Consider the following 23,640-nt stretch of genomic DNA (forward strand, 5'->3'; position numbering starts at 1 on the left):
CAGAAAAAGCCTAAAAGCTAGGAATTATTAACTTTATGTTGATTACTGTTTAAACTATTCATATGAGCTTCACACTAGAACCAGCAGAGAGGATTCATGAAGAGAGAGCCGCCATATCAACAGTATTTCTGCAAATGGCGTTATGTGGTTTTAGGTAGAGGAAGGGGGTCCATATCCCCCCTTTATGCTAACAATAGACACTCAAATTCCATTTACATCAGTGGGAATTTCTTGATTATTTCCCCCACTGAACAATTACAGCCAACTTGTGGCCATTTTTGTGATTGTTATGGTCTTGTGACTTAACGTTTATTCTCTAAAGAGCTGTTATTAAAAATGGGGTTGTTACGGGTTGGTTCAGCAGGGTTTGGTGGGGTGACTGGAGAGAGATTTTCAGGTGGTCTCAGTGAGACTGGTGTAAGATTTTTAATGTTGCATTCAACAGCCTAAAATGCAAATTTCAACCACAGCTCATAGTATGTAGCATGTAGATCCATTTCTATCAAGGGTCCTCAGGGACCCCCAGCAACCACATTTTTGCTCTAATGCAGCTCCAGTTGATGATTTTAATCAAGTATAATTGGTTTTCTTTGAAGGCAGAGACAGTTAAATGGTGTTTACTGTGATTGTATTTATTTTTAATGAAGCACTGGATTTAATTTTCCCTTGCTCTGTCCAGTTTGTACAGATTTGTGTGGGTTTTAGTAAGTAATTCATAAGTAGAAGTACTTTAGAGTAGTGAGATTACTTTTTTCAGGAGTTATTAAGTAAAATAAATCCATTATAATTTGAGAGAAGTAATTATTAACGTTGCCTTTTTAGGTAGAGAGAGAGAGAGAGAGAGAGAGAGAGAGAGGATGATGCCCCTTTGACTTGAATAACCATACACCATCTTGGTTTACCTCACATATAATCAAATGTTCATTAACTTGGGCTAATAATATGTGGTAAATGTAATGATGTCATATATGTTCCATTAGGCTGCGGTTTTTCATTCAATAAAGCTAAAAGCCGTATGTATACATAAGACAGTGCTTTGTTTAATGTGTTCAGGAGCTGTGTCCATGATTTTCGGTTTGTTGGTTAACAATTAATCACCAACCAATAGTGATCAGTTATTGGTCAAAAGAATTTCTCAAAATTCCCATAGTTTTACACAAGATATACAATTTCATCACCTTTTCTAATAGATCTGAAAATATATAGACATTCATCAATACACTGACAACTCTAATTTCCATTTACATTCCACACTACACTTTTCCACAAGGAACCCAGCTAAGGATCTGACTGAAGTATAGTAAAGTTTTAGAAGGTTAAAAACATTTTGTATATTCCCTGATTTCAATGAAATGCACAATATATTGGGTGTCTAAAAATGTGGCCATAGAAGATTCCATAAAAAACTTTCAGAACAATTTTTATAGATGAGATATATGAGTGTGAAGAACATTTTAAAAGTTTGAAGAACCTCCACATAATGTAAACTGTCTCGGTATGGAACAATGTGAAGGTTCTTTAAACTTTAACATGTTTGCACACATTTCTTTTTCCACACATTGTGCCTTATTCACCAACCGTTCTTAAGAAAAAAATTCTTCTTAAAATCCACTTATGCAGTTTTCATGAAGATTCTGCCATTCACCAATGTTTTCTTATTTGGGACTTATTCTTAGTTAAGAACAGAATCTACACACACTCAAGAGCACAAAGGTGTGCACAGTTTTAGGATTTAAGAACACACCATTAATCTGACACAGATTGAGTTTTTCTAAGCCCTTTTCTCAAGAACTAATTTAAAAGAAGACTTAGGAAAATATTGATGAGTGAGGCCCAGGGTCCTTTAGGATATCAAAAGTGGTTCCTCTATGGCATCACTCAGAGAACTCTGTGTGGCACCATTTCTAAAAGGTTTATGTGGACAGTTCTTTATATAAAGTTTATATAAAGTGCTATTTAGAAAAACATTAAACGTCATGTTTTATGCCATTGTATGTATGTAATAAAATAATAAATAAATAAAAATGATTATGCATGAAATGGTTAACAACATAAAAAAAAAACAATGCAGTCATGAGCACTGTGTACACTTCCTACATCTAATTAGACAGGAATCACAGAGAAGGAGAATGTGGTGCCTTTAGTCTGTCTGAACAAAGTATTGAATTACAGTGACCAACACAGGAAAGAGGTTCATCATGTCTGTTTGTCTTGTTCTTGTCCTCTCCTCTTCTCCTTCCCCATTCTTCTCATGTCCAGCTGTCAGCCCATCAAAACCTGTTCTGCTATGTTCTTTTACCTCAGATGTTTGCAGTGCTGCTTCAACAGCGTCAGTTATATTATAAACATTAAGCCTAGTGAATGAATGTCAAATTTTCTGTAGTGATGACACAATTGTAATAGGGTATAATATAAGAACGGTTGTATTTATAACATATTTATTAAGTGAACTCAATAGTTCACTTAATAGTACATGCTATTCATCTGGATTAACCCCTTAAAATCCCAGGCTTATTATATACTAAGGCTTATTATTCAGTAACTACATGGACTTCAGTGCAAACTGGTTGAGCTTTTCTTTGGTTCTAAAAGTGTGTAATAAAACTGTGGGCCTGCTGGTGGGCCCTGGCTGTGTACAAGGTTAATAAGAAACAACATAGACAACAAAATTAACTCAAATGATCAACAGAGTCAGGAAATCTGTTCAATAGAAATCAGGTATTTTTTGGTACATACATACATCTTCTAAACCGCTTATCCTTCTGGTTCACGGTGGGGTGCTGGAGCCTATCGCAGCTGTCATTGGGCGGAAGGCAGGATACACCCTGGACAGGTCGCCAGTCCATCGCAGGGCAGACAGACAGACATACACAGTCACACACACACACACACACACACACTCAGACCTAGGGGCAATTCAGCATGTCCAATCAGCCTGACTGCATGTTTTTGGACTGTGGGAGGAAACCGGAGTACCCGGAGGAAACCCACGCAGACACGGGGAGAACATGCAAACTCCACACAGAAACGACCCGGTCGCCCGGCCGGGAATCTAACCCAGGCCATTCTTGCTGTGAGGAAACAGCGCTACCCACAGCGCCACCGTACCGCCCTATTTTATGGTAAAGTTTGAATAAATGTAAGTGCCATAAGTAAGCTAATAAGGGCACATTTTAGTAGGTTATGGGAAAATGATATATGTTTTTTTCCTTGTCTAGATGATGACACTCTTACTTTACTCAGATAAGTAGAGATAAAGTGCTCAAGTTTCTCCTATACTACACCATAGTAGTACACTGAGCTACTTTTAGCTATTTTTACATGTATTAGATTAATATAGTTTATGTAACTTGTAAAATGTTAAAACATTAGGCAGAAAATTAATCTCTGAAAAGAGCTTCCTTTGTTAATATGTTCATGTTTTATTGCAGCAGCAAAATAATTCAGTGTTTAAATGGCTCTGTGTCTTAGTGACATGTAACAATGTTGGACCAGAAATAAACAAATAAACAAACAGCTCCTCCACATTCAGTACACTCTTAACAAAAAGAATTGTGTCTAGTACCAAAAACGTTCTATGACTTGTAGTAACAGTGGAACACTTTTTGTTTGAAAGGACCTTTAAAAAAAACCTTATACAACAGAAATGCAAACTTATTTAACCATAAAGGAGGGTACATACTTAAGGGTTCTTTAAGGGTTCTTCATTATACTTATAACCATCAACCATCTGAAGGCATAAATGGATCTCTGCATGGTCAAATTATTCTCCTCTATAATGGAGAACTAGTTGTATATAGTTCTTTAAAGAACCCCCTTATAAATGGTTCTATTTAGCACCAAAAAGGGTTCCACCATTGTTATGAGTCAAAGAACTGCTTTTCAGTACTCTATTGAACTCTTTTTGCTAAGAGTATGTATGTTATTATTGCTTTCACTCAGGGGGAGCCTATCAGTGCTCTAACACTTGAAGAACTGCAGGCATATCTGGGCTTATTCACTGTTTCCTGCATTTATATTTTAGGAAATAATGAATAATGCCCAGATAGGCTTGGCTAAAGCTCAAGATGCCTGAACTCAGAATGTAGCAGAGACATGACTCACTGTTACTTTCCATCAATAATACTTTTATTCTATTGTGGAAAGTAGGCACGAAAGGGGGTTTCTAGCAACCATGGAATCTGAAGATAAAGATTCAGCTTGCAGCACAGAAACCCAGAAACAATGTTTGTGACTATGCAGGTATTCACGAGGCAAATTTCTGTCTCCACAATCCACAACCATTCAGATTACACAGTACAGACTGGAGTTTTACTGGAAGAGAGAACGTCATAGGCAGTTGTTTGACCTTATGTCTACGTGAACGTAAGCTACTATATAAACTACTATATTACTCTTGTTAGATCTAGAGTGGTTAGTTCAAATACGGTCTAAATAATGGAGGTTAATCTGGCACTAACTCTGTGACTAACCACTGGAACTAAGATTGTATTGTAGATAAATCGGTAAATGTAGTATTGAAAAAAATAGCACATGCTGACATCAGTTCCACTACATCCACATCCAATTATGCAACAAAACTGACTACATTACTCTCTCTCTCTCTCTCTCTCTCTCTCTCTCTCTCTCTATATATATATATATATATATACATATACATATATATATATATACATATATATATATATATATATATATATATATATATATATATATATATATATATATATGTACACACATCAACGCGTCAAACACTGAGGGTTATTATTTTCCACCTTAAATAAGTGATTATGATCGATTGTGATTCTAACACTGTCTGTGCTCTGAATGTCATTTCAAAGAAATAAATCTTACTCTGAAAATAGTGACCAAAAGTCCCTCTCCGCCGCTCGTGAGCTTTCATGTCCCACCCCACCCCCGCGCGCGCAGTTTGTTTACGGGATGTTCGTGCACGCGCGCGCCACAGCTGCTGCTGCTGCTGCTGTACGTCGCAGCCTTCGTAGAATCGCGCGCGGAATCCGAATTCCAGCAGCGCGAGCCCCGCCCCGCCCCTCCTTATGCAAAACCGATTTAAGCAAAAGTGGCGCCCCGAGAGCTGAACCGCGCGACCCGCATCACACACACACGCACACACACACTCAAAGTCGAGAGCTGCGGCGAGGTAAGCGCGCGCATTCACTGTTTCACACACACAGAAAATTCTAAAAGCAGAATTAAGGATCACGGGCGTCAGTTTGCGCCTCATTTATACTGCAGTCAATACACTCAGCTGAACGGAACTTTTCTCCACCTCCCGCTAGATGTGCTCGGACGGGGAGCGCGCGACGACGGGTAGCTCAGGTAACGGGAAGTTGCGGCAGTGGCTGATCGAGCAGGTGGACACCGGTAAATACCCCGGCCTGGTGTGGGAGAACGACGAGAAGAGCGTGTTCAGGATCCCGTGGAAGCACGCGGGCAAACAGGACTACAACCGAGACGAGGACGCAGCACTGTTCAAGGTAGAGAGAGAGAGAGAGAGAGAGAGAGAGAGAGAGAGAGAGAGAGAGAGAGAGAGAGAGAAATGATGTAAAGTGAGAGAAAAGAGAGATGGAGGAGGAGAAGGAGAGTAAAAGAGAGAGAGAGAGAGAGAGTTGGTGTGGTAGTAGTGAGAGCAGCTCTGCTCTTCTTCCTTTCATCTGCACTAAGTACTGAAATGTGCTCCTGTAAAATATGCACTGAATCTGGATTCTATTGCATCATATTCGCCTCACTTAAATACCGCTGAATAAACATCTCCGCCTAATGAATCAGTGTAAACGCAGACTACTTTAGACTGGGCTTTGTTACCACATAGAGCAGAGATGAGTTACAAAAAGAGAGAGAAAGAAACGAGATGAATCCACAGGAAGAGAGAGATGGAAGAAGAGAGAGAAAGAGATGTAGGGAAAGAGAAAAGTATGAGAAATGGATAAAACAAGGAGGGAGGTTGTCTAACGAGAGATGGATGTAGGGAAAGAAAAAAGAGAGATGGACAGGTGGGTGAAAAGTATGAGTGTTGGTGTAGAGTGAGAGAAACGAGATGAAGGGATAGAATAGCGAGAAAGAGAGCAAACAGGAAGAGGTGGATGTAGAGAAAGAAAGAAAGAAAGAAAGAAACAGAAGTAGATGACAGAGAGAATAGAAAAGGGGATAGGTAAAAAGAAAGAAATTGTGTAAAGTGAGAGAAAAGGGTGATTAGAGAAGAGTGAAAAGTAAGGTGGATGTAGAATGAGAGAGAGAGAGAGGGAGGAGAGAGAGAGAGAGAGAGAGAGAGAGAGAGAGAGAGAGAAGAGAATCAGTTGTGGAAAGAGAGATGGAGGGGAGAGAGGTGGGATGTAGAATATGAGAGAGAGAGAGAGAGAGAGGAGAGAGAGACAGAGAGAGAGAGAAAGAGCGTTTTAGTAGCACAGAGAGTGATCCTGCATCTCTCTCAGCACAGAGCGTGTGTATTGTACTGAAACTGTCTGTGTGTGTGTGTGTGTGTGTGTGTCTGTGTCTGTGCACTCTGCAGGCCTGGGCTGTGTTTAAGGGTAAATACCGTGAGGGCATCGACAAACCAGACCCACCCACGTGGAAGACGCGCCTGCGCTGCGCCCTCAACAAGAGCAACGACTTCGAGGAGCTGTTGGAGCGCAGCCAGCTGGACATCTCTGACCCTTACAAGGTGTACAGGATCGTTCCCGAGGGGGCTAAAAAAGGCAAGTGGACCAAAAAAAAAAAAAATTAACATACACACACACACACACACACACACACACACAACCTTGACTGTTTTTTTCTGAGTTCTATATGACTGTAGACAAACCTGCACAAAGACATGGCCTGGCCCCTGAAAAATTCCCCTGAACAGCACCCCTACCTCAAAGATGCAGATCGAGATTGTCACACTTGATATGATCTCGCTGATCTGAGCTGCATGGTGGTAGCTTGACCTTAGCATGTGGCATAACATCATGCACGCAATGACAGAAAAGCCCTTTTATTAGGGATGTGCCAACCACTTATTTTAATGGCTGATTTGGCCTTTTTTTAAACTTCCAAACTCACAAACTTAAATATGGCATTTTTCAGTAAAATTCTATTCATTTTAAGTTTATTTTCTCGTTTAACAAATTGAAGAAAAAAAAAAAACATAAAATATAAGAGGCCATATTTTATGTTCTATTCCTTATTTTCCCCAAGATGTTAAAGACAGCAAATAAACAGCAAGTGTGTTTTCTGTGGAGGACATGTTAACTCTTTTTCACTTATGAAATCAACAAAATGTTGTCAGGAATGACTGACAGATGTTTGCATACTACTGAATATGTTGCAAATTTTTATTTACAAAGTATAAAATCTGGTTTGTAAAATGCATATTTTGCTTGAGGAGTGTGGCTTGTTGTGGGTGGATCCCTGAAAGTCTTCCCATTTTTCTCTTATGGGTGGCCATGACTATAGCTAAATGCTTCTGTGCTACACCTAACCTCACTTTTACCTTAGCAACCAAAAGGTTAATACAAGCAATGGAAAAAAAAAAAGATCAGTCAAGTCTGCACAATTTCAACATTTACATTTTAAGAGCTGAATAGATGACAACACAGAGACTAATAAGGCAAACAACACATACATACCACATTACATAAACAAAATGTCCAAACAACACATATAATGTAATAACCTCATTATACTGATTTCTTATTCAGTTTTATGTAGTGCCACTGACAATCAATGTTTGATATTTCTATATTGCAGGGCCCAGGTCATTGGATGACACTCCACCAAACACAAGCCCACCCAGTTACCCACTACACCCCTCCTATGCACCCCTCCAGAGTCAGGTAACAGTGATGATAAAGACTTGTTTACACTGGTTTTTCATGCGGCTGTGTCTGCGTGCAAGTAAATATTTTGTTCTCTACACAGGTATGTAACTACATCTCTCCAGTAGAGAGGAGCTGGCGGGATTACCTCTCAGACAAGCCCCCTATATCAGACATCCCCTACAACCAGAACCCTTACACCCCTCGCTGGGACACAGGTATACCTCATGTTCTTTACCTCAAACAGAGTCAATCTGGAAAGACATATTTGGTATTTAAAGTCTACTTTTACAGTTTTGCACTGTAGGACATATGGTTATCATAAAAATGGCACACAGCTAAAACAGTAGCGAAGCCTGAATATCATCTGTACTTTTGTCCATTTATATAAATAACGGAACATAAAGTATCGGAAACAATGTAATCAAGTCTATTTGACACTACTTAACAACTCTATGTGGTTTGAGGCAAGTGTGTGATAACTGAGACATGCAATTAGCACAGTGCTAACAGAAGCTCCCTTTACTTGTTAGCTACATTAGCCTCAAAACATCATCCAGTGCAAAACTAAAGAGGTAATCTGCAGATAGTGCTCATGGCAGACTGGGATTTTATTTGGTGTAAATAAAATTTTTCACTGAACTATTGCTTTAATGTTGGGTTTACAGCATGGAAGATATATATCGAGAAATGCCTTTACTGAAGATGTCACCTGCTTCAACATGCATGCTTTTAACTGTTACCAATGCTCTGTGTTTAGGCTACCAGTTCAGCGGCTCTTTCTACAGCTGCAGCGCCTCAGAGCCTTTACCTTCTGCATTTACATTGGACTCCAGCATGAAATCAGCAGAAGCCATGGCCCTATCAGGTACAGATATAGACCTCTGAAGTTGTGTTGCCACTCTGTAGTCACTGTCATGCCCATACTAGGAACTCTGGGTCTTAAGCTGGTTCTCTCTATGAGAAAAATGAAAGGGGTTTTTGAAAATCGCTGCTATCGTGCCCTGCTCTAATGTTCCAAACCTGAAACGTTTTGCTGTATACACATTCTTCCTCAGAATGTCACTGGATCCTCTGAATTATGAAGTCAATTAGGGGCCAAAATACAAATAATACTACATTCAAGCTAACGCGGCCATGCATTGTACTGACATAAGACTGGCAACCTCACTGAAATACCCCATGCAAACCAGGTACTTGAGTACTTGGTTAACCATTTGAGGTGCCAATATTCGAATACTCACATCACTGCTTGGGTACTCAATACGTTTCATCACGTGAACATAGCACGTTGTCCACTGAGAAGAAAAAACCTTGTGTAAATCCTCAAAGCATCAAATGTGACACCGGCAGCTTTATTAGCTCAATATATACAACAATAAAACATGTTCCTCTGCGTGCTGCTTTATTTTTGTGCAACACCAGTGCTGTCACTTAAAAAGGTGAGCCTACAGCCCTACATTGCTTACAGTCCAAGTTTGTTTTTTCCCCATTATTTGTCCTTATCTGCGGTTAACAGGATTGTCATTAACTCCTACGGAAACTTAAATATCAAAACAAAATTTGTTGGAATGCACATCCCTTATGCAAACCAGTAGGCTTTTTCAAATGTGGTAGTTAGGATGCTTTAGCAGTAGTAGCATACAGTTAGAGTAGCTGGTGAGGTTGTGTAATAGTGGTAAGATACAGTATTAGCCTTCCTTTACACAACATTATTCCAGTATGCAGCAGTGTTAGATGGCTTGTAGCCTGTATTAACTTGCTTGTAGCACTCAGTGTGGTTTTATTCACATTATTGACTGCAAAACGACGTTGTAATTCAGAGGATCCAGTAATTCCTGTATGTAAGACAAAACATATTAGGTTTGTAACATTTCTGTTTACTACAGAGTGCAACATCGGCAATTTTCTGAAACGCCATTCATTTATCTCATAGAGAAAATTTGCTTAGACTCGGATTTCCTAATATGGACAAGCAGCCAACTATACAGTGATGCTCAGTGAGGTCTGTTTATATATTAGAAAATTACATTCCTGTATTTCTGTGATATTTCAATGAAGTTGTGCTGTGCTACACCTAATCCAACTCTAACTTCAGGAACCAAAAGCTTGGATTTTTGTCTTTTTCCAAATAAAAAAGCTGCATTTTTGCATCCTTGGCGGTGATGCAGCTTGAACAAATTCTGAAAGAAATCTTTTGAAAAACTGGTTTCTGACCTGCTGTCATGCCCTTCCTACTTAGATTACCGTCTCCAGGTGGCAGTGTTTTTCCGGGACGCTTTAGTGCGGGAGATGACTGTAAGCAGTCCAGAAGGCTGTGTGCTGGGCGTGAGCAGAGACGGGCTGCCATATGGAGCCTCTGAAGGCCCAGAGCTGGTGGAGCTTCCTCAGGTGGAGCGGGGTGCTCTAGAGCATGGTGTTCTCTTGTGGATGGCACCGGATGGGCTTTATGCCCGCCGCCGCTGCCCATGCAGGGTCTACTGGGAGGGAGGCCACACAGCGGCCAGCAACAAACCCGGCAAACTGGAGAGAGAACAGACCTGCAAACTGCTGGACACTCAGCTCTTCATCACAGGTTAGAAAGAAAATCATCTACTACATCATTATTGAAGTAACATCATTTAGTAAAGCAATAAGTCAAGAAAGGCTGTGTGTTCATGTTAGGCACAAAGCACGACACAAAGCACAAAATAGCTTTTGCGATGCAAAGATACAAAATGCATTGATATAGTACATGTTTAATAAACAATTTAAGTTATTCTTCATAAGAATCACAATAAACAATTCTTTCACGAAGCAAGCAATTTGTTAACAGCTAATATGTTATTCATTGATAATTGGGAATGTTGAATTATTAGTATCTGATTATGGAATTACAACTGATGATTAAGTGCCCTTTTTTAATGCTAGTGCTGGGCATTTCCATCCTTTATAACCCCACAAATGTATAGCAGAGTGGATAACACCACTGCCCCACCACACAGAAGATTGATGGTTCAATTTCCCATCCAGTTGGAAATGCCATACTTAGAATATGTGGGGGTAAAACTCCTAACATTACTGTAGCCTACAATTGTACGTAGCTCTGGATAAAATTGTCTGCTAAATGATTTTACAACAAACATTTGCGTATTTATAATAAAATAAGCAAATGTTTACAGCAGTTGACTGATTTAGTTGTATCATGGCTATGTAAAATTAATCAATGAGCCACGGTTTTAACCCTTAGAGTCCCAATCTTACTACATCCTAAGGCTTATTACTCAGTAACTACAAGTGCCACAATGCAACTTGGTCTATATAATAACTATAACTCTGAATACAGAGGTGAGAAATATGAGTTTAGACCTGCTGGCAGCTCACTGTACTTTATATTTAGATTATAGTGTGAACTTGGTAAAACAGAAAAAAATGTAAATTATAGGTTACTGGTATTGGTATCAACCAAAACAAAGTGATAAATATTGGTTATTGTATTAAAATGAAATGGTAATGCATCCATAATTTATTCTGTTAATTTATTGTTTTTCTATCTTAATATTTCTGCCAGCAAAACTCAGTTCAATCAGCAAGACCACTCACAGTCTCTTGCTGTAGAAATGACATTTCGGTAAATAGAAGCATTCTCTTTCTTCGAATTCTGTTAGTAAATACTCCACTGACATAAGACCCCAGCTGCAGCGAAACTACTAAGAACTGATCAATTATTACAGTAAATAAGGTCACACTGACTTACAGTAAATATTCGACCACACTACACATGGGGTTTGATTCACCACAACACAGATAAGCTCTGAACTGCAGCAGCCACTCACCCTGCCCACGTCACTGGCTGACTAGGGCAGTAGATTTGCATACCTGCACACAGGACTTTCCAGGATGTGATTCGTTCACAGATGAGAATCCCCATAAGTCACATGTTATGAGTTACTTGTAAGAGAGAAAGATAATGGAGAAAAAGAGTGAGAGAGATGCATATTTACAGTCAATATGACCAATTAATTTCTATGAATGTGATACACTAGTACTAGTTGGCACAGCAGAAAAATGCAGCCTAGTATAGATGAATTAATCTGTTAGAAGGAAACACACACTTGTAGCTCTATTAAATAATATGTACAATTTTAAATTAAACAATTAGCTAATTAATTAATAATGAAAAAATATTAAAATATATATAATTTTGTTCAAATTGAAAGAAGCAGCATTTCACAAGAAAAGCTAAAATATGGTGTCCGTTTTGAGATCTCTTTGAATCATTACATTCATCCTCTCAGGGAAGAGGTCCGAAGCAATGTTACAAAATATTCTTCAGCATGTTGCATGCAATTACACATTTCCACCAGAGAGGTCTCCAAATCCCCAAAATTTGTATAGTGTAGCAGCGTAGCTTTAAGTATTTTGCATATTGCCATTGCGGTAAGAAAACAATATATAATGGTAACTTCATAAGAAAAGAAAAAACAAACTTTCCTAACTTTAATGTACCTTAATGTAATGATGTAAGTAATTTTGGAACGATTTTCCTAAGTTTATACTTCATGAAATGTTCATACAATATAAAGGGTAGATGGCTCGTAAAACTAGTGTGAAATAATAAAAATAAAAAAAAATATGTCTACGAGGGTTTGATTTGATTGTCACAGTATTGAGGTATTTAATTTTTTACCTTGAGTTTGTCTTTTCTTCTTCCTTTTAAGAGTTTCGACTAAACTGTGTTTTTCTCTCCCTCTCTCTATCAGAGTTACAGAGCTATGCTCTGCATGGACGTCCTCCGCCCTTTTCCCAGGTACTCCTGTTCTTTGAAGATGACAGCGCAGAGCCACAGAGGCCAAGAAGGACCATAACAGTGCAGGTAACATGTCTGATGTGGTCTTCTGTACACTCTGTGGCCCTCGGTTGTATGTACATCACTCAAAGAGAGAATGGCACATTTTCCACATATTCATTTTCTCTCATTCAATGTTATCTGGTAAACACTGTTAAAAATGGTGCAGTATGCTTGGCCAGTCAGCTTGAACAGTGCCGCTAGCCCCACCCTCAAACACCTTTGGGTCCTGTTATGTCCATCTCAAACCATGACCAGTGACCAACAAAAAATAACACAATACATGTTTTCTGGTAGCTAGAAAGTGGCAAATATCCCTAAGCAGTGGAAAAAGCCTTAAGACGAGGTGTTTTGAGTGTGTACAGTGTCTAATGTGCAAATCATCTTTCCATCATGCTCTAGGTGGAACCCTTGTTTGCACGCCAGCTTCTTTACCTCACCCACCCGAGCAGCATGAACTACATCCGCAGTCACAACCTTTCACCTTTGCCTCCGGAGCACGCCATTCCCTCCAGCCAGGACTTCCACAGAGTCATTACCCATCACCATAGCAACAGCCTGTGAAATTCCTAAAAAAAAGCTAAAAGAAAGCAAGCTGAAGATTTCAGGATGCTGAAACAAGAAACAGTGGAGCAGAGCAAAATGAACCAAAGCAAAGACAAAGACAAACGCAACACATTTGTTGTTATGGGGCAAGACTGAGAAAATCAACATGGCCAAACACACGGGAGCATTTGCTGAAAGGACAGAAACTATTGCAAACTGCATTCATTTTCATTGTTTGTCTTGGACTTGGCATTCCTTTTTAGTATTCTTCAATATATGGCTGGATTCCCAGACCCGGATTAAGCCTAAGCCTAGACTAAATAGGATTTATAATGATGCAACACCTTTAGCATTGCAATGCAATCCAGGACAAGGTTTAATCCATGTCCAAGAAACCAGCGGTTTATCTCAGGGAGCTGCAGTTAAACAGTATTGAAGTTGTCAATAGGAAATTTCACAGATTTTTTTTTTTTTTTTTTTCTGCATAATCCAGTTCTTGATATGTAAATAAAGCCATTCAGAGTGGTTTCATGTAACATGGTGCATTGTAGAGAAACAATGTCTATAACACAAAATACAACTATTTTATTTACTATCCAAAAGACTGGTAAACCTACATGTCTTTTGGGCTTTTACATGTATGTTAGCAAAGGCAAATTTATGGTAAACATGAAAAAACAGGTTTTCTTTGGGGACTATTTTGCCTTACTATGTCCTGCATGTACCTCTAAGCCAGGAATGGATTTAAAAAATATGTTCTAAAATTTTATCTCAGATCTGTCATTACAACAATGTCTCAGGTGTCAGGCAGCGTACTTGTAAACATTTCATGTAATAGCTTTCTGTGAGGGAGCTTCAGACATCTGGCTCCTTTCACCACCAGTGTGAATAATTTTGACTCTAAACGTTTCTCTAGAATGAGGCATTTCAAATCAAACCACTCTGAATGAATTTACATCTTAACCACGTAATCATGCACAAGTTGTAAAAAAAGTGGAATTTCATTTTAAGAAAGCATTTTATTGTGTTTTCTGTATTTCTATGTCTATATGTCTAAATGAGACATTTGAACAGAGACTGAGGACTGTTACTAGCTTTTGAGCTACTAAGACTTGCTTTTGTTTAAAGCATTTGTTTTCAACTGAATGAGAGATAAGAGTGTCATGGACAGCACCTTCACCCTGATAAGACTGTGCATTTGGCCAAGGCCCTGTTTGTATGTGTGTGAAATGTATATAGGCTACTGAAGAAGTGAGTAAGGTGTTGTTTGTGTGTGCATGTGTGTGTATATGTGTATTTCAGCACACGGGAAATGTGGTTTTGAGACAGGAAGATGATGGCTGACAGACCCGCAAACTGATGACATCACACAGGAAGAGGTGGATTTTCAAAGTAAAGAAATATTTCTGATGATGGCTATGTTCCCAGTGAGGAAACAATGTGTATCCAGTTGTCATTTCAATTACTCATAAAAACAATTAATTTCCCCAAATCCCCACACAACTGCCTCATGCTTGATTTCTCTCTCAGACTTGTACAGTAGGTTTTTACAAAAACAAGCAAAACTGCATCAACTGTGTAAACAAGAGGGCTGCTTATAGACTCTTCCCTTTGGCCAACAGACCAGTACTGAAAGTTCCAGTTTTATGGTTTTTGGTAACTGCTCAAGATTCCTACCAACCTAATAGGTGTCAACCTCTAGAGACAGTAACCTTTATAATTACAGCTTTCAAACTGTGTAAATCCACTAACATCCATAAAGTACATCACTACCATTAAAATCATCAACGTCAGCATTTTATCAGGTTTTGATTTTTTTTATTGCGACATATTCCTCTGGTTAGGGCTCGGTTTGAGGTGGGATGCAAGGAGATGCCATCCTCAAGGTTAAAAAAAATTCAAAAACCATTCCCCCTTTCAATTTGGATTAATGTATTCTTTGGATGAATGTGATGTCACTTAAAACAACTACTATTAATATTCTAATTCCACAGCAGCTTTAAAGCAAATTTCAGCCTGGAGAGGTTTGCTAGACCTGCTAATGCTGCCCGCCATAGAGAACGCTAAGATCTGTGAAAAAGTGGTACTGCCAGCTGCATCTCCAGAAAGAGAACTGCTGCAGCGTAGCTAGCGCTATGGTAATGTATGTTAACATAATGTCAAAAGAACTAACAGATGAAGTGGCACCAGTTAATTATCTAGTATTCCCTATAGTGGGCAGCACGAGTAGCTCATATCTTAAAGCAGTGGTCACAAACCCTGGTCCAGGGGATTAACATTTCTGCGGAGTCTAGTTCGAATCACAATCTGCCAAACTCCAGCTTATTAACCATGACTGGTTGGATCAGAAGCATTAGTGATAAGTAAAGGGGAGGGTCAGCATTTAGATACAGGTTGGAACTAAACTATGCAGCAAAGTAGATCTCTAGGCGCAAGGTTGGTTACCACTGCATTAAAGTTTTCTTGAGGATGGAAGATGGCTACGTTAGAGAGCTGAGCGGAAACCACAAACTAACTCAGTCTGAAAGGGGATGCGACTGACCCCAATGCTAACTGATGACAGTAGAGCTAACGAAAGTGGTTTGATTCAGAATCTGAGGCTGAAACATTTTGTAGTATGTACACTCATATCACACCACCTAAAGACTAATCATATGACTTTTTAGGCTAGTATGTCTAAACAAAGTCTGAGCAACAGAATTACTGGCAAGACTTTACAGCTAAATCATATGGGGGGGAAGCCTACGGGTATTTAAGGATTTTCTTCTCTGTCTTTGGCAACACTTGCAGCTGAAGCAAATGGCAATTTAGTGGATTTTTTACACTTCCAGTTGAAGATAAGGTCACCAAGCACTATTACAAGACCAATAAGTGTGCCAAAATTTAAGCTGGAATACTATGTCGATTGCTATTTTTTCATTAAGAGTTAACAATATGGTGACATAAGCTAGGTAGGAAAGATGTTTGATGGGGTTTGATGTGCGGGTCAGTCAAGTTCTTCCACACCATACTGACCCAAGCAGGCCTTTATGGGCCTTACTTTGTGCACTGGGGCTCAGTCATGCTGGAACAGAAAAGAGCCTTCCCCAAACTGTTCTCACAAGGTTGGAAGCATGTAATCGTCCAAAATGTCTTTGGTGTGCTGAAGCATTAAGAATTCCCTTCAATGGAACTAAGGAGCCTAGACCAACTCCTGAAAAACAACCCCATAGCATTATTTCTCCACTACCAAACTTTATAGTTGGCACAGTGCAGTCAGGCAGGTAACGTTCTCCTGGCATTTGCCAAACCCAAACTCATCCATCAGACTGCCAAATAGATTCGTCTCTCCACAGAACACGTATCCACTGCTCCAGAGTCCAATGGTGGCGTGCTTTACACTACTCCATCCAACGCTTGGCTTTGTGCTTGGTGATGCAAGGCTTGCATGCAGCTGCTCAGCCACGGAAACCCATGCCATGAAGCTCCTGGCACACAGTTTTTGTGCTGATGTTGATGCCAGAGGAGGTTTGGAACTGCAGTTATTGAGTCAGCAGAGCATTGGCGACTTTCACGCGCTATGCTCCTCAGTACTCGCCAACCCCACTCTGTAACTTCACGTGGACTGACAATTCATGGCTGAGTTGCAGTTAATCCTAAATGCTTCCACTTTTTCATAAAACCACTCACAGTTGATCGTGGAATATCTAGGAGGGAAGAAATTTTGCCAACTGACATGTTGCAACAGTGGTACATCCTATTACCACGCTCGAATTCAGTGAACTTTAGAACGACCCATTCTGTCACAAATGTTCATAAAGGCAGACTGCATGGCTATGAACTTGATTTTATACACCTGTGGCAATGGGACTGAATGAAACACCCAAATTCAATAATTAACAAGTGTGTCCTAATACTTTTGTCTACATAGTGTATGATTTATGATCGCTTCTACAGAATGAGTGTCTTTACTCGTTACACGTGACAGAAAAATACAAGCTTCACTTGATTCTATTCATAAATCTATGTAATTGTAAACATTCGTATAGCAGCTGAGCACAAAAAGTGCAGTATATCATTTCATATCAGCCAAAAAGTTAGCAAGAATGATAGCTAATTAGTCGAATAACGGCGGTTGTTAAGACGCTCCCGGTCATCTCTGAAACAGGTTGACAATGAACTAGAAAAGTTCAACTGGTTCCTGTTTAGGTCAGTTTTAATTTTTGATTGTGCAGTGGAAAAACAGCATATGATTGTTCACAGTACATGAAGCTTATTCCATATTAAGTAGATGTGTATTGACTGCAACTGAGTGTAACATTATGCATCATTTGTGAAAGAAAAAAAGAAAAAAAACTATTCAAACTTCACTGCATATCAGATGCAGAGATACCAATTAAGCTGATTCCATACAATTTCCAGAAGGAGGGGTTGAATTCATTCTTGTTGATCTCAGAAGTCCATCACAATTTCTACTTCTGGAGCATGTTTTTGTTGTATTTCCATCACGCTAAGAACAACAGATGGGTATCAATTAAAATGGCTAAATGAGAGCACAGAGCATCTATGATAAATGTCTTAAAAAACAGTTTAATGGAAAACAAAACATCACCACCAGTGTTGATGACTGGAACAGATCAGGGTGCCAATGAATACAGGAAGCCAGCTAACGTGACTGTAAAAAGATAAGCACACTGGAGTAGCGACTACTACTGCAGGTCTAAAAGTTCTGGTAATAACCATGAAAATTAGCGACAAAGCAGTGTGCAGTATAAGCTAAACAGGTAATGAGATACGTTACACTTCAGCAAATTGTAAAACTGTATGGTTTCATTCTCCACCGATTTTTCAAAACATTCTATTGCAAAACATCAAGCAAACAGCAGTGGCACCATTTTTGGCACTGTTAAAATTTCATGGAACTTTTATCGTTAAGTCCTGCATAAAAATGTAAAAAAAGTAGCGAGTTAGCACACAGGTAATGCCAATTTGTCATCCAACACATGTCCGCCAAGTGACATACATAACGTTCAAACCATTGTAGAATTAGAGTTTGCCTCTGGTTCTCTCTTTCTGGACTTAACAGGATTTAATAAGCTTAACTAAATATACTGGCTTAATTTCAGTGAGTTAATAAAATTACAAGATTTGCACGTAACATTAAATCTGCATCTAATCATGTCTTAATTTGGTAGTCTATTTGACAGATTAGGCTTTCTAAAAACCTGCTGAAGCTGTTTTCAAGCCGCAAAAATTCAGCTATTTACCAATACCATTCACTTTTACTTTCAATACCCGAACCATTTTACAAATACATGTTACGACTCTCACTTGAAATTATCACGGCAATATCTGTAGCTTTGAGTATTCTAGATTACTACATGAGGAGGTTTTGTCTTAATGCATAGGAAACAGACTGCAATGGAAAAAGAGGAACAGAATAATAAGCCTAAGAAAAGTAGACAGTAGTTTTTACGGTTAATAGATCTATTCTTAGATCTTAATCCTCTATCCGTCCTCACTCTGCAGATTATACAGAAGTGTGTAAACATGTTTGGATCACCTTCCTCTCGACCTACGTATAGCGGAAAAAAAGAATCACAAAAAACTTCCCTTAGCACCTTAAGTCATACACCCACTATTATACCTGAAACCACACAAAGCTTTGAAATCGTCCTCCGCTAAACTACTTCCCTTAAATAGGAGGTGTTAAGTAACTGAGCACTAATAATAGAAAAGAAATAAATAGATGAAAACAAACCAGGCTTGTAGTGTTGGGGGGGAAAAGCTTACGGCATTTGAAAAAGCATTTACAGTTTGAAAGACTTACAGAAACTAAATGTCACCAAAACATAAACAGGGAAAAAAAACTGTCTGTGGTTGATCTGATGCTGCATTGTTTTCATGAAACGGACTGAATTTCATGAACACAGGTGAGCTCCTGTGTCCTTTTAGTACAGGCCTTTTTGTAATAGTCCACAGCTTTAATGTGAAAGCTGTTCTGTCATTTCTCAGGGTTGCAGCACAACTTTAAAATCCAATTCAATGCTTTTTAATACTTTATTAGACTTCAAAAATAGAAAAAAATAATAGCATACCACACATATTTAAAAATATGAGTTCTGTCTTATTCAAACCATATGAAAATCAAACCATATGAGTTGTATATGTAGGATATCTTTTCAGAGTGTTACAGTTCTGCAGTCCCCTAGTCAAACTTTAGACATCATCTTAGATTTTTATACCTCTAAACAAGAAATATTCAAGCATTTTATGACCTTTCATTTTTAAATCTATTTAAAGACTTTAAAAGAACCTACAAGAACAGGAAAGTATGACTTCAATACATTAATCATAATATAATTATTATGTAAATAATTAGTTTTCCTAAAATTGGAAAATGCACCTGCCAACTTCCACTGCCACATTTAAAAAAAAAGGCGTGAAAAATAAGTGAGAGATTTTATTGATTTTTTTCTTCTTTGCAACATTTGCAAAAATACACAATTTAAAAGGAAAGAAAGGAAAACAAATCAGTTGTTTGAAAAAAAAAAAAGAATATAGTAAGAATGGCTTAATGGGCTGACATCAAATCACCAACTTTTTACAAGACAATTTATGCAGATATTGTATACCAGTTATTGTGAACAGGCTCTCAATGTTTAGTCAGCATCTGTTTTGCTGAGTTTGAACGATGCCTTCAATACACGGCTGTAGTACTAGAGATCGAGATGTGACTGTAGGAGTGGGGAAACTCTGAGAACTTGGTCTGGGAGCTTTATTTTAAGCTAGACCCCCTGTTGATAAACAGAAGTAGGAATGAGAGATAGGACTGAGGAACTAGGATGAGACAGGGAGACAGTAAGGAGCAAAAACTTTGGCACAGGAAACAGAAGGTAGAGATGGAAATTTATAGGAAGGGGAAGGAGCTTTAGGTAGGGTCCTTCTTCCAAACTTTTTTCGTAACTTTCCTTTTTGTGATACATGCAGTTGTTAGGGGTCTGAGAGTAATGTTACACCCAGAAAAGCGTATAGTGACCTAATAACGATATCATACAGGTCATATTGACCACGCCTAGTTCAGACTGTCTCTTAGACACCATTAGCAGTCCTCTGGTGCCATAATTCAACAAGTGATCATGTAAAGCTTAAAAATCAAATGGTTTCAGTAACTGAAAATTCACCTTTATATAGCATCCATTTCAGCTTGTATGATAAATGAATCATGTTGTTTTGCACAAAGTTTTGATAATAATACTAAGATATTTAATAATGGACTGGCAAATTAAGTCCACATCACAGAGCTGATGGTTTTTCCTAATGAGGTTCCGCAAGGGCAAATCAAAAGGGCACAGGGGGACACAAGGACATAAAGTGGCCACTTTTTGTTTATCTACATGCAGCATAATTTGTCTCTACTATACATTTACATTACCCATTTCTGTTTCAGTGATTCAAAGCTGGGCGTCTTAATTACTTGGGTGCTTCTTAGCACATCTACACTATTAATTTCCAATTTTAAACGGTCCTTTATAAAGAATAAAGACAAAAGAATACTGTATGTTGAGGAGGGGCAGGGAGTGTCACTTTCTGTTTGACACCAGACAGGGTGTGTGTGTTCATGTCTGGGGCGGGGATGGGCACAGTGTCCGAGTGAAGCTGTAATACATAGAATATTCTTGGTCAAGTGTTGCTGCCTTGCCCCATCAAGTTAAACCCAACGCTCCCATTTTCAACATTTTATAACTCAGTATATGATTGAATTGATTCCTTTTATTTCTCCAACATCTATTAACATACACAGTCAACCTCTCAGCAGACACAAACATAGATAACGTCCACAATAATAAATGCAAGGCATTACTCAAGTTTTGCTTCTTTTAATATACATAGCAGTTCATCTACTGGATAAAGTAATAGCAAAGTGCATCTAGTAATCACTTCATGTAGTATTTAAGATCAGCCCAACAGAGCTTTAAAGAGTAATAGACTGAGATTTTCAGTCATATGCAAGCAAATACAAACACACAAGTGGAAAAAAGAAATGTTTGACTAGTGTAATGCTATGCAGGCACTGTATATGTAAAGGCTTATCTTTTGACAGGCTGAACAGAGGAGGGTTGGAAGCAGGTGAGCTGAAATTGCATACTGCTTTTAAACTTATTCAGCAACTCCTCCAGAAGCCTGTGAGGTACAGAGAGAAAGGCAAAAAAGATTTTTCAAAATGAGGCAGAAAATAAATCTTTTTAAAGACTACGAATTGCTGTTATTGGTTTTTGACGTGTTGAGTTCAAAACATAAACTCACTTCTTGTCGGCTCCACTTTGTAGCTGTGGCAAAGCTTCCAGGGCTTGCTTGAAGCTGGCCCTGAATAAAGACAGACAGATGAGCAGACGAGTAAACATCAACAGCTGGCATAATTATGATCATCATCAACCATGCACTAGCCACTTTGCTATATAACAGGCTCTTATTCTGGGCTGTTAACACTCACTACTCAAGGACACTTCATTAAACTCCTGGTATAAAATATTAGTATGCTGTTATCTATAATAGCCTACCTATCACTTACACCATGCCTTGCTGTTTACGTTTACACCACTAGTCAAAAATCTGGACACACTCACAGAAGTGTTCTCCTCATTTTTACTATTTATATACATTTTAGAATAAGAGTAAAGGCATCAAAACTATGATATAACACATATGGAATTACACAAATTAATATCTTCCATTTCAGATTCTTCTAGAAATTACTCCGCCTTTGCCCTGAAGCACCCTTGCACACTCTTGATCATTCTCTCAAACAGTGTTCTCTCAAATGCTTTTCCAACAGGACTGAAGATATACACATGCTGAGACCTTGCTGTTGTTGTAAATGCTCCTGCTTGCTTGTTGTTGATTTATATTAATGACAAATATAAAACACAAAGTATCATATTGCATAAGTATGTACTGCTGTCAAGCTAGTATTCAGTAGATGGCTCCTTTGCACAGCAATCACAGCCTTGAGTCTGTGTGGATACGCCCCTATCAGCTTTGAACACAGACACTGCAATTTTTCTTCATTCTTCTTTGAAAACTGCTCAAGCTCATTCAAGCTGCATTGGGATTGTGAGTCAACAGCCTTTTTGATTTCAACTTGGTCACTCCAGAACACTAATATTGTTGTTTTTATGCCACTCCTGTGTAGGTTTGGCTGTACGGTTCTGCTGAGCTCTCTTCCTAAGGCTCATGTTTCTTGAAGACTTCATAAGGTTTTCTTGATTTTTACTGCTTTCATTCTACCCTCACAATCTATCCAGAGCCTGGTGAAGAAAAGCAATCAACAGCATGATGCTGCCACCACCATGCTTCACAGTGAGGAGGATGTGTTTATGATGATGTACAGTGGTGTCTAGTATTAATTTTGATCTAATCAGAACATAAAGCCTATGTTCATCTGACTTCAGAGTGTCCCACATACCATCTGGCAAACTGTAGTTGAGAGATCATGTGTAATCTACTTAGCAGTGGCTTTCTTTCTGCCACTCTCACATAAAGCTGCGACTGGTGAAGCACTTGGGCTACAACTGTTATATGCATGGCTTCTCCAATCTCAGCTATCGAGGCTTTTAACTTTTTCAGGATTGTCATGAGTCTCTTGGTGACTTCCTTCATTAGTCTCCTTCTTGCATGCTCACTCAGTTTTTGTGGATGCATGTTCCTGACAGATTTATAGCTGTGCTACACTCTAAATGACTGATTTAACTATACACCAAGGGATATTCTTTGACTTGAAATATGTCCATCTCCTAACCTGTGCTTTTTCAATCACCTTGTCACCGAGTTGTTTGGTGTGCTCTTTTTTTTCATAGAGTAGGCTATGCCATGATACTGCTTCACCAGAAGTTGGACCCTCTAGATACAGGTGTATTTATATTGCAATCACTTGGAACTCTGTGGCACTTGACTGCACACAGATGATCTCCATTTAACTAATAACATGACTTTTGATACCAATTGGCTGGTCCAGTAATGATTTAGGAGAGTCATATTAAAGGAGATGAATACTTATGCAATTAAATACATTATGTTTTGCAATTTAAACCTAATTTTGCACTGTTGAGCATTTATAGTCTTGCTTATTTCCACTATATGCAGTATGTGTTGGTCATTAGTACTGTGTGGTTCTGCAAACGCATTGATCCACTGTATACTTGTACATATTTTTGGTGCAGATCAGCTTTTTACCATTATCCTCTTTTCTAATCTTAGTAGCTACATACTCCACATTGACCGCAACAGTGCATGTGACTTTTTTGTATAAAAGAATCTACATATCTACACAGAAGTGTTTGTGTTTGGGGGACTCACTGGCTTTCTGAGGTCAGATACGTGGCTACGGCATCCTTTAATGCACAAATCTCCAGACGTGCCTAAAGCAAAAACAAAACAGATAATGTGAGACATATAATATCATCGCTG

The 23,640-nt window shown here is 38.7% G+C and overlaps 2 protein-coding genes across 3 annotated transcripts in view; one reads left to right on the plus strand and one right to left on the minus strand.

The window, feature by feature from the left end:
* The first annotated feature begins 5,121 nt into the window (after positions 1 to 5,121).
* On the plus strand, positions 5,122 to 13,223 carry irf4b (interferon regulatory factor 4b). Its single transcript, XM_036582683.1, has 9 exons — positions 5,122 to 5,161; positions 5,301 to 5,498; positions 6,530 to 6,716; positions 7,753 to 7,838; positions 7,924 to 8,038; positions 8,581 to 8,688; positions 10,063 to 10,395; positions 12,563 to 12,675; positions 13,051 to 13,223. The coding sequence occupies exons 2-9, from the start codon at positions 5,301 to 5,303 to the stop codon at positions 13,210 to 13,212; spliced, it is 1,302 nt and encodes a 433-aa protein (XP_036438576.1). The 5' UTR covers positions 5,122 to 5,161; the 3' UTR covers positions 13,213 to 13,223.
* A 6,420-nt stretch (positions 13,224 to 19,643) lies between these two features.
* Positions 19,644 to 23,640, minus strand: part of exoc2 (exocyst complex component 2) — a 34,000-nt gene continuing 30,003 nt past the window's right edge. Inside the window, exons 26-28 of one of the 2 annotated variants that reach the window (XM_036581913.1) lie at positions 23,530 to 23,591; positions 21,481 to 21,540; positions 19,644 to 21,357 (exon numbers count right to left, since the gene is read on the minus strand). In XM_036581913.1, the coding sequence (XP_036437806.1) occupies positions 21,264 to 21,357; positions 21,481 to 21,540; positions 23,530 to 23,591 (216 nt within the window). In that variant the 3' untranslated portion in view covers positions 19,644 to 21,263. The remainder of the gene's footprint in view (positions 21,358 to 21,480; positions 21,541 to 23,529; positions 23,592 to 23,640) is intronic. The other variant, XM_036581912.1, reaches the window with a different exon arrangement.

Source organism: Colossoma macropomum, unplaced genomic scaffold (genome assembly GCF_904425465.1).
Source record: "Colossoma macropomum unplaced genomic scaffold, Colossoma_macropomum, whole genome shotgun sequence".
Classification (NCBI taxonomy): Eukaryota; Metazoa; Chordata; class Actinopteri; order Characiformes; family Serrasalmidae; genus Colossoma; species Colossoma macropomum.